Source organism: Microchirus variegatus, assembly GCF_963457635.1.
Source record: "Microchirus variegatus genome assembly, chromosome: 4".
NCBI lineage: Eukaryota > Metazoa > Chordata > Actinopteri > Pleuronectiformes > Soleidae > Microchirus > Microchirus variegatus.
This window is the reverse complement of record NC_139805.1, coordinates 18109804-18126846: the sequence shown is the minus strand read 5'-3', so window position 1 is coordinate 18126846 and position 17043 is coordinate 18109804. Positions and strand designations below refer to the sequence as shown.

At 38.5% G+C, this 17043-nt stretch overlaps 1 protein-coding gene across 1 annotated transcript in view; it reads left to right on the top strand.

Moving 5' to 3' along the window:
* The first annotated feature begins 1266 nt into the window (after positions 1 to 1266).
* Positions 1267 to 17043, top strand: part of fryl (furry homolog, like) — a 43977-nt gene continuing 28200 nt past the window's right edge. The window contains exons 1-11 of the mRNA XM_083887880.1: positions 1267 to 1352; positions 6974 to 7182; positions 8155 to 8208; positions 9589 to 9728; positions 9836 to 9932; positions 10268 to 10347; positions 10820 to 10900; positions 11014 to 11182; positions 12270 to 12362; positions 12467 to 12565; positions 12837 to 12938. Coding sequence (XP_083744006.1) covers positions 1280 to 1352; positions 6974 to 7182; positions 8155 to 8208; positions 9589 to 9728; positions 9836 to 9932; positions 10268 to 10347; positions 10820 to 10900; positions 11014 to 11182; positions 12270 to 12362; positions 12467 to 12565; positions 12837 to 12938 — 1197 coding nt within the window. The 5' untranslated portion in view covers positions 1267 to 1279. The remainder of the gene's footprint in view (positions 1353 to 6973; positions 7183 to 8154; positions 8209 to 9588; positions 9729 to 9835; positions 9933 to 10267; positions 10348 to 10819; positions 10901 to 11013; positions 11183 to 12269; positions 12363 to 12466; positions 12566 to 12836; positions 12939 to 17043) is intronic.

The following is a 17043-nucleotide window of genomic DNA, read 5'->3' as shown; positions in this document are numbered from 1 at the left end:
ACTGCCCTTCCTTGTCCCATGGTTTGTTCTAAAATGTCTTAATGTACTTGGTCTTCTCTCATTGTGGAGCTGGAGAACACTTTACTTTGTTTTCAACACCGATGTGTATATATACTACATAAGAATATTTTTGCAGTGAAGATCTTACTCAGACTACGTCTAAAGGTTGTTGTTGACACACTCCCATGTTCAATTTATCCTTTCTTCTTTCTTTCTTTCTTTCTTTCTTTCTTTCTTTCTTTCTTTCTTTCTTTCTTTCTTTCTTTCTTTCTTTCTTTCTTTCTTTCTTTCTTTCTTTCTTTCTTTCTTTCTTTCTTTCTTTCTTTCTTTCTTTCTTTCTTTCTTCCATCCTCCCATTCTTTCCTTTCCCTCCTACTGCAGTCAGGGATGACGCATCAGTATTGCTGTAGAGCTTACAGGAAGTGTCGTTTTGATAGGCCAGTGGAGGAGCAGCACAGTAGCAGCTCTGACATGCGTATGCATTGCTGAACCACGGCCAGGGAACACTCGCAGCATTTTGATGACATCACCCACCCCCACACTCTGCTCCTGCCTCTGTTTGCTGTTGAAACAAGCTCGTCTCTCACTCAGTGAGAAAAAGAGCAGGCATCAGTAAGAGAACAGGAGCTAGCTGGGAAGAGGAGGGGCTGCTCATGAGCAAATGGAGAGGGAGAGAGAGTTTTGAGTGGAGGCGGAGGGTGGCTGAAAGTGCTCACGGGCTAGGACTGGTACACACATACACACACAGGAAGAGAAGAGAAGGAGAAATATTGCTGTGCATTGTTCAGACTTCTATCGTGTACTGTTCTGCGGCGTTTTACTCCCCTATCGGGAACAGAAGTTCTCACGCAGTTTTGTCTTCGGCCTTTCTGGACTTTTTTGTGCTGAAATGGGGATGAGGGACTCTGTGGATTGGCAAAGGGGCAGCAGGCGCTGAGGTGAAATTCTTCTCCAAGTAGCCAGGCAATGCTCTTGCGCCTCCTCTGCCAATGCAGTTACTTTCTTCAGTGAACTAGGTTGCAGAGGAAACAAAGTGATAGCACTTTTTGGATCTCATTTCCCGAGCCGCTGTTCGCACTGTCATTCAGGATGATGCCTTTAACGAGCACCTGTGGAGGATAGTATCCGGCTCTAAACAGCCTAGAGAAGCTGCAAGTGTCAAAAGTGTAAAGATTTTTTGTGGAAGGTGTACATTTTTGAGAGGAGTGGAATGTTTGAAAGTGGCAGGAGACTTGCAAAATTTGTGCCTTGTGGTGAAGCCTAACTTTTGGGAGCCACTATGCTGAGCCTGCAGGATTCGGTCTTCTTTGAGATTAGCATCAAATCTCTGCTCAAGTCCTGGAGCAGCAGCTGTGAGTACCTTGCCAAGGTTGCACACATGTTTACATACCACACTTGGCCATCAGACTTATCTACCACACACAGCCAGCAGAACCAGTGTACAATCATGCGCTTGCTTGCAATTCATACTCATAGATATCCTATCTCCTCCCTGTATAACAAAGTAGTTATTAATGGAGTTGTCAGGATGACTGATTATGTTTAGCCCAGGTTTAGCCATGCTTGTATTATGTGTATGCAGGTGGCTGCTTTTAGCCTCTTCATTCAGGAGTCTACTCTACTCCCTCTGCTCATCATTGTTTTACTGGCTCCTAGTTGTCCCTCAGATAATGTTTTATTGATGTGCATCTGATGATTCATACAACACAGGTGGAAAAAAACTGGCTGCTTGCAGCTTTCCCTTTGTTTCTTTATATCGGGGAAATTATGAACTTTTAATTTTAACATCCACAGCTTTCTTCAGTTTTCTAATCTGCACCATCTAACACTCTCCTGTTTTTCACTCCACTTTCATAACCCTTCTTTCCCTTCTTTGTTAGGCAGCTAATGTTTCTTTACTATTGATCTGTCTTCCACTTCCCTCCTATTATTAGCTTCCCATACATTGCATATTGCATCAGGAATCGAAAAGGCGCAGCCAGCCACTTCAGTCTCATTGGAATGTAATAATGGCCAAAGGTGGATGGCAATAGCAATCGTTACTGCCCAATTGTTGGAGCTGATTCATCACTCCACTTCTGCTTGTATTAATATAGACATTACTGGTTTCCTTTGCAATTAGACCTTAAACAAGTGTCTTGATTTTAAAAACAGCATATGTTTGCCCAGACTCACTATCACACAGGGACTTTCATAGACTTTTACTGATGCAGATGCGAGCATGGCATCTTCCCTTTTGCTTCTCTCAGGCACAATTACGTACACAGACATACTGATAACAACTAGTGATGCATCCTATGAGTCTGGTCTAAATGTGGAACATATGAAGTCTGGTCCATAAATGTGCTGTATGATATCTAAGGCATCCAAGTGACTCTGCCTTGTTTTGATTTTGAGATCAATTGGCATCAACGGCCCTGATCAGTAGTGGTTAGATCAGAGATGTGGTTTGGTCTTGAACCGTTGATCGATTGATTAAAATGTAGCATGTCTAAAATCTGAGTTAGGTCTTATTTGATGTCCTGTAGAGTCCCTCTGGCAAAAATACAAATGATTCTGAGAAATCTTTTGAGTTGTAGGATAAAATAGGTGAGGCATTACATTGTGTAGCCATGTAATTATGTAGCAACACTATTTTGAGTGTCATTTAGAGACAAAAATGACAGTGTTGGCATAATCAGAATATATCTGGTTTTGTAGTTTGAGCCAATCATTGGACTAAAGTTTGAGATCCTTCCTTTATTTTAAGTCACTGTAATCATATAAGTATCTTGTTGGAATTAAATTAATTTAAGACTGTACCAGAAGCTCTTACAGTGCACTTTGGTCAGCAGAGTTGAATACACTCTTGTGGTTGAAATTTTGCCAATGCCAAATTAAGTAAATTAAAATCAACACAATTATAATTTGGGGGTTGTGGAGGGATTGAGCATGAAGATAGAGAGGAATACGTTTTCCCTTGAATTTACTACTTTTTTGTTAGTAGCAAATAAGGATAATCTGTTGCCAGACAGGTGTCATGGTAATAGTTGGTCTTTTGCCAGGGTTTGTTGGTAAACAATTCTAAGCAGTAAATGAACTTCAACACGATACAACTTTTCTATGTGGTGTTTGTGTTCTTCTTGTCTCTGTAAGTTGGTATTTGATACCCAGGTTCCCTCGTTCAGTCAAGAGATATGCAGATTAGACCAAAATGAATGTTAAATTCAGTCATTGTTTTGAACTTGAAAGCTGCCAAAATATACATAAATGACTGAATGATGTCGTAACTGATCGAGTAAAGAGGCTTGTACTCCAGCACTGCCGATTCATCTTCACTTCTTCTAACTTCAGTGAGCAAGTCTTAATGATTAGGTTTTTGCCACCTCTGCCAGTGTGCGGCAGAAATAATGGTTGGTCATCATAGTAACTGTTATTATTTTATTGATGTACAATATTGGCTGACTGTAGCAACTAAAATTGGCCACCAACAGCCACTACCACTCTCTGAGCACTTCTCTCCTTGCAATATTTTTCCAGATGTGAACTGTCAAGTTGTGACAGAACCAGTTTGTCCACCTTCACATCAGAAACAATGTGAACCTTCGCACCCACAGCAATGTGAAACCCATATTCAGCACAGACATTTGGATGCTAACCTGCTAGAATAGAAGGCTGCGGGTGCTCCAGTTTCTATTGCAAATTTTTCTTAACTTTAAACAGGTCAAGTAATATAAATTCTGTTTGACTGTAATTGTTTGTTATATGATATTATAATATAGGAATATATAATTATAATTAATTTTAACATTTAACCTTAGGGCTTTGTATTTTAATATTTTAAAGCTGCAGGGCACATTGCATTATCAAGTTTGTTGACTTGTAATCCTATGTGCATTATTTGTTTTACAAGTGAACGGTTGGCAGGAGTTTAATAGATGTTCAGAGCTTCATTTCAGAAACCTTCACGATGACAAAACTCTTCCAGCTCCTACTTCCAGCCATGTATCTTAAATGATATATTATAAATTCAGTGTTGTCACAATTCTCACTTTGTGATTTACTTTGTTCTAAATTATATTCAGAATAATATTTTCATCTATAAAGTAAAACATAAAGGGCACAGTTTTGTAGTTTTAAGTTTTTTTTTTTTACCACATATTAGTTTTTGTTTCTTTTGAGAGCATGCCTTTTTTGCATCTTGACATGTTTTGCAGTGATAATTTTTAGGCTCTTCGAACAAGTTAGTTTTGACCTGCATCTTTTTAGATGATTTTTTTTTAATTTGGAAGTGGTTAATGTTGAAAAATAAACCTGTAGTAACTTGTCAGAGACTCAACATGTTGAGACACTGGAGCAGCATTGGCACTGCCACGCCACATAAACACCGGCAGTGATTCTTTTGTCTTTCTCTGAAAAAATGGACGCACTGACGGCCCTGCATTCCAACAGTATGTGTGTGTTTGTGCTGTTGTTTCTGGTTGTCCTGACAGGGGAAGTGAGCAGTTGTTTGGGAGGGCTTTATTTTAACTGTGACAAGGTGGAGTCGCTGCTCTTGTAGTTGTGTAATCCTGCGGAGTGCTCTGTTTCTTAAGCACTACCATGGAACCTTGGCAGAACGTGCCTCTCGCAACAAAACATGATAAGCATTTTCTGATGCTAAATATCATAAAATGCTTATACTAATACGGAGCACTACAGCTGCAGCCTGTCAGTTCTTTTCAGTGTGAATCATCTTTCAGGCTCAAGTGTATTGAAAACTTAAGATGCCAGAGTTTTCTTTTCTTCCGTTTTTTATGTTGAGGTAGACATGGAAATAAACCAAAACAAAAAGTTGTTTATATTTTTAAAACTGGCTTTTGCTCATTTGAATATTGTTCAGTCACCTTGGAAACCTCTGTCAGTAGATTTAGCCCCAAGCCTTAAGGCTTAAGGCAAGCCCATATTTTTTTACATATTAGAAAAGCTTGCTTGAAGTTTTGCATTTGGATTTGAATGGGAAAACAGACTTGTCAGTGATATGACCATATGACCACTTACATTTCAGGTACTACACTTCCTGTTTTAAAGCAGGCAGCAGTTTTCAGCAAAAACTAGGATAACTGCATTGCATGTTTGTTGTTGTTGTTAAAATAAGTACAACCACTGGGGCACTGATGTGCTTGAATCATTCAACTATCCAGCTAACCCAGAGTGTGACACAAGAAAAGGATGGAGGGGGGGAGAGGACATGCCACGGATTGGACATGAGGAGCTTGGCTATGTGACATCATTGAGGGTGTTGGTAAAGCACAGTAAACAAAGAGGGAAATGCTTGAAAGGCTCTCTGTGCTGCTGGACAACTAGACCACAACACAGCCAACATGACTAAACTGGCCCTGCCACTTTCCCACGTTTGTTTGCGCTATAGAAAATACATGGACATTAATTTGTAAATGACTTTATTCTTAATTAAATAACACATTTTTCATTTATTTACTTAAAATCTTTTCTTTCTTTCAGGCAAATGGTGACCTGTAATGTTAGATATAACATTTATGCAACAACTTGCACTGTTTTTGTCCTATTTGATTATCAAAATAATTGTGTGACTAGTTTTTCATAATTATGAGTCCATGTTTCATTGGTGTTATTTAAGCTTCACAGACGTACAATATATTGTGGGTGGACTGAATAGTTGCTGTTCGGGATGTACGTATGTGTGTCCTGCAAGAAAGAGACTGGTGTCAGAAGAATATCATTCAAGCATCTTTACAGATTGAAACATGCTAAATGGAAATCATTGAGGTTTCCACTTAAAATTACCTGAAAAATTACCCAAGTGTCCTTTTACTAATATGATTTTCCATTTACCAAACTCGGATGCATGAAAACTGCATTAACGTCATGAAACACTTGGCTAGTCAAAGACAGAGGAAGAGATCACATTGCCTCTGCCCTTCATTACTGCTCTGAATTGACCAATTATACTTTTGTCTAATCGAGCCAAGATGACCACCAATAGTCAACTGACCCTTTACCTTATTCCCTCCCAGAAAAGGCTTTGTTCTGTTTCTTCCTGGTTGCCACAGAAACACTTGTGCCATGTGCACTGAATACCACTGAGGAGCAGAAGTGCAGTAAAAAATATAGTTATTAGCTAAGGGAAAATGTTAATACCTATTTGTATATAAATTGTACATTATTTGTTATTTGACAATTTGCAATTTGACCTACATATTGGCCAGTTGAAAGGGAAACTACAGCTTTGTAAAAATCAGAAAGGCCTCTTTTGATAATTTGGATGGATAGACCAAGGCTAACTGTGTCCTTTTCCACTATTGGCGCTTAGTTTCCTACTTTACGGACATGAGGGTGGTATCAACCTCTGTCTCAAATCAAAATGTTTTTTTCTCCCCAAAGTAATGACCTATTATTCAAACCTTTTCTTGTCACATGTCCGTTTGTCTTTCTTCTGAATCAGTTTTGTAAGAAATGAAATGAAATGAAATGGTGTGTAATGTATCTTTAATGTGATAATGATGCGGGGCGTGCACATCCAGTGTACTTCCAGTGCCAGTCCCAAGCCCAGATAAATGGTGAGGGCTGCATTAGGAAGGGCATCCGGTGTAAAACCTTTTACCAAATCAAATATGCGGATCACTGAAAGATCCCCTGTGGTGACCCCTAAGGGAGAAGTCGAGAAGGTAGAGAAAGATTCTGGATTTAGACAACAACACAATTGAAGAAAGATTTTGGTTTATGAATGTCTATTGGGGTTATTGTTTTCACTATGTTTTCTTTTCTGTGGACGATAAAACAATTTGGGATTTAGGGATTTTTTTCTTGATCTCCTTCATCACATCAGTAAATTTGCCTCTTAAGGAAACGTGTGTACCATTGTTTTCTATTAGAGCGAGCGTATATCAGCTTTAGTGTTGTCCCTTGTCTGACCCTGCTGGTTTTTACTCTCGCGGTAGTATTTCCTAACCTCTACCCTCTGGTCTCTCTGCAGCTTCTGCACCAGTCAGCAGCAGCGTGAGTAGACGTCGTACCCCCGCCTCTGTGACTCCCCTCTCGTGGGAGAAACACAACATTGCTGCCATGTCGAGCATCACCATCGACCCCGAGCTTAAGCCTGGGGAGTTCGTCATCAAGAGCCTTTTTGCAGAGTTTGCTGTGCTGGCGGAGAAGAAGATCGAGATGGTGATGGCAGAGCCACTGGTGAGTCCACAGGGGGTGAATGCTGGTGTCTAGAAACACAGGAAATGAAATTCAATACACAACACGTGATGTGGCACACACTGCTGACACAACCTCTTCTCTTTTGCAACTAACTGCCAGTGCCTTTGGCTGTTTCAGGAAAAACTAAAAGATGTTTGAGGAAACGGGCATGAGAGGCACATAATCTTTAAGGCCATGAGTTGCATAATTGATCATTAATAACGGACATTTGTGGCTGACCTTCAACTGCCCTGTTCTAGTTATTTGTTCCCTTTTTTTAATGAACTCTGTACCTTTATTTTATTTGAGGGTCCTGTGGCAGGGTGAAGCCTGATATATACTTGAGCTTACATTTTAAAAGTATAAATGAAGTCGATCATCGTGATTGTTACTTTTTGTTCTACTTTGGTGGTACTTTTGTTGGCTTGTTTATCAATATTCATATCTGTGCTTTCCCCCCCCTTGTTTTGATAATTAATATATTTTAATTTTTTGATTATAATTGAAGAAGCAGAGTTTTTTATTTACTTTTTCTGAGAGGACAACAGTTGTGCAAGAAATGGATGTGGTCAGTGTGGCACTAAACCAATAAAGAACAACAGGGAGAAGATGTCTTGGTCCAACAGTTAAAGATGAAGTTTTTCCATGATGATGATGACAAATCATGCTAATCACACTCTGGAACAAAAGAATATTGTGTCCGCGACATTAGAAAATCTCAGAGGTGCACAACAGTGACGAGTGACACTTTCTCTATCCATTTCTGCCACTTATAGATAGTATAGATCAGACTTTAACAGAAGTTTTAACCTCACTCTCTTTCAGACCCTTACTCAACTTAAGCATGATGTTCTTTTTCTTTCCCTCTTGCTTTCTCGTTATCATGTCCGCGCTATTTGCTGACCAACAATCTATTTTTATGCAAGTACCACACTTCTTATAATGTATCTTTTTGTCACATCGCTCTTACAGGAGAAACCCCTGTCCCGATCCCTCCAAAGAGGGGAGGATGCACAATTTGACCAGGTAAGATCAGCCATGATAATGATCTATCGGTTAAAATCTGTATAGCACTGGAGTGTATGGATGTGACATAATCATTTCCCAAGAGATGCGCTCTTCCACCTTTTGTAAGTGTACACAGTATTTGAATCCCCAACTCCACCCAATCAATCTCCCCGCTCAGTGGCCCGTCTGTCCCTCATCTGTAGCTGGTGCAGAATTCTATACAATGGGTCCGCCTGCTGCAGAATGCTTTGTTCAGCACAACACAAAGCCAATGAGGATATGGTGCTATAGATCCAGCTGTCCCCATTGTGAGTGAGAGAGAGAAAATGGGTATTGAGAGCGAGAGAGTGTAGAATCGCTGTGTCATCCTCAGCAGTATATCAGCATGGGGCGCTGGAGTGTGTCTGCCTGGTGCCGTAAGGGCAGGGGGTGCAGTTGAATAACTCTCCTACCTAGCATTTGTCATCCACCTCCCTCATTACGCTGCACTGGCCCTTACAGACACATATACACCTGGATAGTTTAAGCATACTGACCACCTCATGTGATGACATATGTCTTCACTTTCACCTTGATTCTCTGAAGTCCAGAATTCTTGTTTTCTGTATTGACTTGTCCTGTGGTTTACTGCTGTCAACCAAAACAGCTGTGGGTGAAGTTGCATGTTACAGCTTTATATCCTTCACCTCACCATTCCTTTTCAACTCTGTGTGAGAGAAACTATGTAGCAGTCAGTTAGCATCAAAAGTGAAAAGATGTTTGTCCTTTCTGGGTTATTGTAATAACATGGTGGTCCAAAATGGCCACCTCTGTAGAGCTGACTCAGCTCCTGATACAAATATAAAAGGCTCATTCTGGGGTCATGAAAATAATTCATACAATCAGGTGATTGTACACTTTGAAAAAAACAAGTATAATTATTATATATTAAATTTCTGACAAATAAAAAAATAATGTACCTACGTTTTATACACTGAACCTTTGTAACTGTCGAGTTGATTTGCTTGTCGATGTTGTAGAAGTAAGACATTACTATCTGACATGATCACCGATGCAATAAAAAAGCAATGTCCAGAGAAATTATGTTCAGTATCATTTCTGTTCTACAAATGAAATGAAGCAGAGCCAAATGGCCTGTGAAGCTGAATGTGCCACATTCTGTATTGAAAATATCAATAGCTACATTATTCCACTCACTAGTTGAGAATACCTACTTCCTGTCTGCTGTTCAGTTATTGAAGACCCATTTAATCTGTGCTTGTAGAGCACCATTCTGCACACAGCTTACTGTTTTTTGTGTATATTTTTTTAGATATACGTTTATTGTTCACATACACAATGCAGGTTATGTGCTTTACCTGTAATATATGAATCTAATGTTTGCATTTTGTTTTTCAGTTAATAAGCTCTATGAGCTCAATAGCAGAACACTGTTTGCCCTCCCTGCTTCGCACACTTTTTGACTGGTACCGGCGGCAGAGCGGCACCGAGGACGAGTCTTATGAGTACAGGCCTCGCTCTAGTACAAAGTCCAAAGGGTGAGATGATCCTCTTATTTTATTCATCACAACACTTTTCTTTCTTTTAAAAAAAAACAATTTTCAAATGAGCTTTACTCAAAAAAAATGTCTCTTCTGCTTTATAGAGATGAACAGCACCGGGATAAAGATTACCTTCTAGAACGGAGGGACTTAGCCATAGATTTCATTTTTTGTTTAGTCTCTGTGGAAGTTCTAAAACAGGTGAGCTTTTCTATTTTATACAAATGTAGTTTAGTATTATATTAGCTACTCTTCTGTGCTGCAGAAATGAATAGCAGTTTTCTTACTGAAGTCTTTCTCCACAGGGGGACAGGATAAATAAACAAATAGATTTGTACCAACGTCCACCTCTCTGTGTGTGTTTAAACTGAAATGTCAAGATCAGGGCAACATTCTGAACTGAGCCAAACCCCAGAGAACAGAGCAAAGTTGTCCTTGGCTTTGCTCCTGCAGGGAGGCCTGTGATGAATGGCAGAAAAGTAAAAACCACTATCAATGGTTCTGATAAGACTAATGACTCTATGTTTACGTCACAGATTCCTCTTCACCCAGTGCCAGATGTTTTAGTCCATGAAGTTCTAAACCTGGCATTCAAGCACTTTAAACACAAAGAGGGGTAAGTAAGCACAGACACCAGTGACACACGATGAAGACTCTAGAAAAAAGTGGCAATGACAGTGAATACTGTTTTTACTGGTTCCACTGGAATATCTTGCATATGTGCTTCATTCAAGAACTGATCAGTTTTTTAAAGACAGAACTTTGTATTAAATATTTAGAACCTGACATCTCTGTTATCATGCTGCAGGACATGTATGATACAGTGTGTACGAAATGTTTTATGTTTTAAGTTATTGGTTTATCCTGTTGGTCTCATCGAAACTGTTTATTATTTATATTTTTTTAATGCATTTTGTTTTTGTGTGATTTATGTTGGTATGTTTTGTTATTTAGATGACATGACTTGGGAGTTTTTCATTAAAATAAAAAATAAAAATAGAAGTAAAACGTGGCAATGAGTGTGCTAGATTTGGTTTTACAGTTTTAATAATCTCTTTTTTTTTATGTATCATTGCATCAATTTACAGATACTGTGGCCCCAACACTAGCAATGTGCACATCATTGCGGACCTGTATGCTGAGGTCATTGGAGTTCTCACACAGTCAAAGTGAGTGGCCTTAGTTTTGAAACCCTGGCTGAAATGTTGTCTCATTCTCAGTTGGTTGTTGTTGTTTTTCTTGTATACATTGTTTATCTCTGTGTGTTTGTTTGTGTCCTCAGGTTTCAGGCGGTGAGGAAAAAGTTCATCACAGAATTAAAGGAGCTCAGACAAAAAGAGCAGAGTCCTTTTGTAGTCCAGAGCGTCATCAGTCTTATCATGGGCATGAAGTTCTTCCGAGTTAAAATGTATCCTGTGGAGGATTTTGAGGCTTCATTTCAGTTCATGCAGGTAAATTATTAATTCTGCCATGGAGGTTATGTTTTCGTCTGTCTGTGAGCAGCACGACTCCAAACGTCAATAAATTGTTCTGTGGCCCAAGAAAGAAATGATTGGATAAAGGTGGTGATCAAGGTATTTTTTTTAAGTCTCCTAGTGCTCTCTCTAGTTTTAATATATTCATACATATTTCCCTAAATGTACCATCAACAGTGAGTGTGGTTGATGTGTATTTTATAAATTGCTCCAAACTGTTTTTTTACTCTTGCCCCTTTGTTCAGACTCAGCAGCTTTCCATTGCAATGGCTCATAAAGCTAGATGAGTAACGATCAAAGGTAACGTTGGCCAAGGTGCGAGGTCTGTGTTTTTCAGGCTTTGCCAAGAGCCGTGAAAGGGGCAGTAACTTTATTTAATCAATCTCTCGGCAGCAACACACAGACCGTTCTCTCTTAACGCGAGTGTGATTTCTTCACGTGTTAATGGAACATGCAGTGGTTTATGTCTGCCACTGACTCTCAGCATATATCATGGTTTCTAGCCAGATTATTATCTTTTAGAGCCTGAGCAGTAGAAGATACTTGAAGTTTGTGGAGATATTTATTAAACATGTTCCCTTTCATCTATCTTTCTTTCAAAATAGTCCAATGTATGATAAGAGCAATGTTTTCCATGCCTCACTGGCTTGGTTTATAAAGGCAAAATTACAATAACTGTTCCTGTTTTGTAATGTAAATAGCATATTTTGGTTCATCATTACACTAGTCTAATATTATCTGTTTTGTTGATATTTTAGTCTGATAAAAATGTACTTTATCATTATTATTATTATTATTATATACACATTGATGGCAGTGGCTTCTATGCATACTTGGATGAATTAAAATGTGCTCACAAAAAAAATAAGAGAGCACTTACAAAGTCTCGAAATGCACCAAAGTAAAAGTGAACCATGCTGAAATGGATAGCAAATACTTATCAAAGTTAAACTCATAAACATGAGTCAAGGTCAGTGTTATTGTGTCAGTGCTGTAAATTCTTATCAAGCTACATTTGTCTCCTCTTTTTCTTATTCGCATCCATGCTGTTTTTTTTCCCTAGGAGTGTGCTCAGTATTTCCTGGAAGTCAAAGATAAGGACATAAAGCATGCTTTAGCAGGCCTTTTTGTTGAGATCCTCATCCCCGTCGCAGCTGTGAGTTAAATTTCAATGCTCTTCCCACAAATTGTGCCTTCAATATAAATTAATATCTCAATGTGTTTTTTATTGATTTACGGAAATAACTTGTCAATCTTCAGGCGGTGAAAAATGAAGTCAATGTGCCGTGCCTGAAGAACTTTGTGGAGATGTTGTACCAGACCACATTTGACCTTAGTTCCAGAAAGAAGCATTCTTTGGTAATAATTTGAATGTCTTTGAGTTTTTCCTCTGTCTTCCTCCCCAATTTTATAACTATATACTATACGCATCTTTAATGTTCTCCGTTTGTTTTTCACTTTCATATCTTCGGCACTCAGTCTGAAATTATCATTCCGAAACCGCCAAAAAAAATACAACCTCTGTGTTAGTCTTAATGTGTACAGAGCAATCCTAGGACTGACTTGCTGGATAAACTACTTGTTCTTTTGCTTTTCTTTTTTTTTATGACAACATTGTTTTCCTCCACAGGCTCTGTATCCCCTGGTGACATGTCTGCTGTGTGTTAGTCAGAAGCAGTTCTTCCTCAACAACTGGCACATCTTCCTCCAGAACTGCCTCTCCCACCTGAAGGTATTGCCCTTTTTTTTAAATTTACATCATGCTCTGAAGAACTGTACAATGATTGTGTTGTTCAGATTAAAGTATACTTGGCTTGGTGTTGCCTAAATCAGTGAAAAGTCATAGGACAAAGGCAATTTTGTTGTTGGTGGCGTTACAAAGTGATTTACTTTCTGTGAGTTTAAGTTCATGGAACTTCAGTGTGAAGCAGCCACATTAACAGTGTAAAAAACAAATGATTGGATAGCACATGATTAATACCACTGATTGAATGAGTTGTGAAAGGTGTGCTCTGTGGCTCTGTCTAAAGATCATAATGTACTTTCCCCCCATTATCAACTACCAGATGTGATGATTATGATTAATACAATCATAGAACCACAATTGAAAATACCTAATTTTTAACTAATTGATGTTCAGAATAGACAAAAAACCAACATGGGTGTGAAAAACAAGCATTGTTAACCACAAAGAAGTTCACAGACATGTTAATAAGATATACAGTCTCTTCAGAAATATCTCAATCTTAGCTTAACTGAATATATTCCATCTGTCATACTACTGCATGTTCTCTCAAGTGCTGTCATGATTCCTTGTGAACCAATTACAAACCGATCAAACTTTTCTCCTCTTCCTGACTATCATCGAGAAAATTCAACCAAGAGGGTGACTGACCAAATCACCGACTGTCTGACTGACTCATTGTCTTTGTCCATTCTGCATAGATTACCTTTTGTAGGGAACGTATGAGTTTGTAGTGGATAAGTTCCTGGTTGCGTCTTTGTGATGGTGGTCTCCGATTGATGTGAATGGCCGTCTGTCCCCTCAGTGATCTCACTCCAGCATCTATTTTTTCGACTTCCCTCATTTGAAAGTTTCATTTAATCAGGTTCCTGAGTGGTGATGTTGATCCTTTTGATTGGGTTGGTTTTGCCAATTTGTGTTTTGGCTCGAGTGAAGGTGATGATTTCAATGATTTAGGGCTTTGTTTACGAAACGTGATTTTAACCCTCTGGCTGCTAATGAACATTTGGGCTTTGAGTTGGGCTTCAAAGAAAGGTCATTGTACCAAAAAAAATGTATTGTTAAAATAAAGTAAAAAACGTGTTTTTCATATTCACAAACTTCTGATTGTTTTCTTAACTTAAAGCATCATATTTAAAGCAAAGGTGGAGAGGTTGTTAAGAATGTAAAACCAAATTAAGTGTGAAATAGATACTTAAAACTGATATGAATTTATAATATTAGTGAATTAATTGATTTGATGTATTTGCATGGTCCTATGAATTAATTATCTGAAACCTGATCAATGATTAAAACAGGATTTTATAAGCTAACGAAGAATTTAATTTATGCCCTACTTAAAAGTTTTGATAGCCACAGGGTTAAATTCCGTTTGACATAGATGTTAATGGACTGCTGACTTGGGGGTTGCTTATTGTAAGCTTTGTGGGAGAAGCAGGCTGTTGGTTTTATTCCCAGTCATTTTCTATCCAAATCGTTACATGTTTTTCCTCACTTTTGTGTTTTCCTCATATCCACTCCTCTATTTGTGATTTTTTCTGTGTACTTTCCATTGATTCCCAGACCACAGCACACCATATGTTTTTGTTTTGCTAGGTTTAGCTCACTCTTCATTAAAAATATCACAACAAATACAAAAGGACTACTTACTTTGCATCACCTTCATGTCACTTGTGAATCCACTGGTGGCATTTAAACTGCCCTTTGTGTTTCATTCCAGTAAAATAACATAGATTTATGTTCTCTCACATCGACAAGGGTAAAGATTGTAGCACTCCTCTTGTCTTATTTGTTTAGTTAATGTTTTTGTTTTTGCCTATAACTTGCATGTGTCCCTCCCCAAATCCTACATTCTTTGTCTTCTGTCATTTGATCTTTTTTTCTCACATTGACTCGCTCCAGATGCCGTCTAACAACAGCATCCGAAAGCAGATTGAGACCCTGCAGGTGAGTTTTCTGGTGTCAGCAACCTGCCTGGTGCTCCCGTTCTGTAGCACACCAGGGGCCTCATTTATAAAACGATGCGTAGGTATGCCTGAAAAGTTTGCGTACGTAGGAAAAAAGAAATTCTGCTTCGTAAAACCATGTGCATGCACGTCCCACGCCAGTTTGTCTTTATAAATCACGACCAACTCGTTTTGCGACGCAGCTTTTGCAGGCTTCAGGTAACATCCACACATGACCATAAATAGTCAGGAAAACTCCCTATATTAATATTCATTGATCGGAAGAGACTCGAAAATCATGACTAACACAGAGAGAAGAGGACGTTCACGCAATCAAAAAAGATTTTATACAGTTTCGTCATCACCAATGACAAAAAAGATGTGGCAGATGCTGTAAATGCAGAAGCTCAATGTTGCTGCTCCACAATAGCGCACACTTAAGTCCCGCTCTTCTCCGCACTGTAGTTTTAGGGGGAAAAGTAGGCTATCCACCGTTTGTATAGGTATCGCCTGCATAGTTATTGAATAGTTTGAGGACATTAGACATTGTAAGAGTGTTTGTCAATTTGTTTTTGTACATACAGTTATCGCATTTTATAGAAGCCAGTTTCTGTGCGTGCGGACACTGGATCCAGTGTGGAACAGAGATCCAGCAGGACAGTGCGTGAAAGTCAGAACCGGTTCACAATCTATTCATCGTTATAAAAGGATCCATCACAATGCGCAATGGTGCAAAATAGATGGTTTTATTATAATTTCATTTTAATAAAACCAACTATAATAATAAGAATGCAGACTAGCTCCTTATCTAATCATTGTTACAATATCCTTCACAATAAGATACACCTTTATAACGTGGAAATTAAATTAAACTCAGAATATGAAAATATCATGAGAAGAATTATTATTCCAGAGAAAGCGTCTCGTACCACTTAAGTATTTAATAATCGCAGCATTTATTTTAAAATGTTTTTTATAATAACGGATATCTTGTATTCATTTGTTCATTTGGGGTGTGTGTGAAAGGTGCGCATTTCAGGGAGTATCAGTCAAACGTAATAATCAGTAAACGTTGTTTATTTGTCTCCTCCATGAGTGCAAATAAAAATCTATTAAAGCTATTCATCCTTCTCCCGTTGGAGTAGCACGTTTCTCCTCTCCCCCATAATGTGTGTACGCATGGGTCAGAGGTTCCTTAAAAGGTTGCAAAGACTGTGTGTAGAAAATGGCGTATGCCTTGTTTTGTGCATACGCAAGCTTTATAAATGAGGCCCCTGGTCCTCACCAAGACGTAGGGCAGCACAGTTCAGCCTGCATGGCTGAAGTTAGTCAGTTGTTTGCTTTTGTGACGTGCCACTAAAGTGTTACTCAGTGAAAGTAGTGAACCTTGTTGTGACATTGTATCCTGTGGTGTTGCTTTAAGTGTGTGTTGAGCAGTCGTGATGACCCTGGTCAGATATTAGATGGTTACTATATTTGTCTGTGTTTATCATACACAATTTATCAGTCGGCTTATCTGTATTGTACAAAGTAGTCTTCTTATATTGCCTCTTTGAAAACAAACTTCACATTGAACATTGTGCCCCCTCCTATTTTTAATAGGGTCAGAGATGCTCATGGAATGAAAAGAAAAAGGACATGTATTTGTGGAATATGGAGTTTTAACAGTGTGGAGTGATCTTGTTACATTATGATTTTCCTCTTGTAGTTGCTTTTAAGGTAACAGGCTTACATGCTTTTCTCAAGAACCTGCCTCATTGGCTGTTGACATGAGGGCTTAGGTCTTACAGTATCCACAAAGGAACAGAACTTTCCCAATATCAGCTTTGGTTAAAAAGCAGATACGATACAAAACTTTTGCAGATTATCTTGAACTCTGTTCTAAAATGTATACAGGCCCTTAAATTGTTAAATGTAACAGTTTAACCACTGTGTACCTCTCTTTTTTTCATGGTGTTAAGCTTATTTTTATACAATTATGTTAAGTCTTCATATAGACATACTTAAGATTTGTAAAAAAAAAAAAAACTAATACATTACAATAATTTAAACAAATCACCGACTGGTGAAATGATAACCTGTCAAAAAGTAAAAATTCTGACCTCATGCAGCCGAAGTTTAAAGCCTGCATTTGTGTGTGCAGTAAT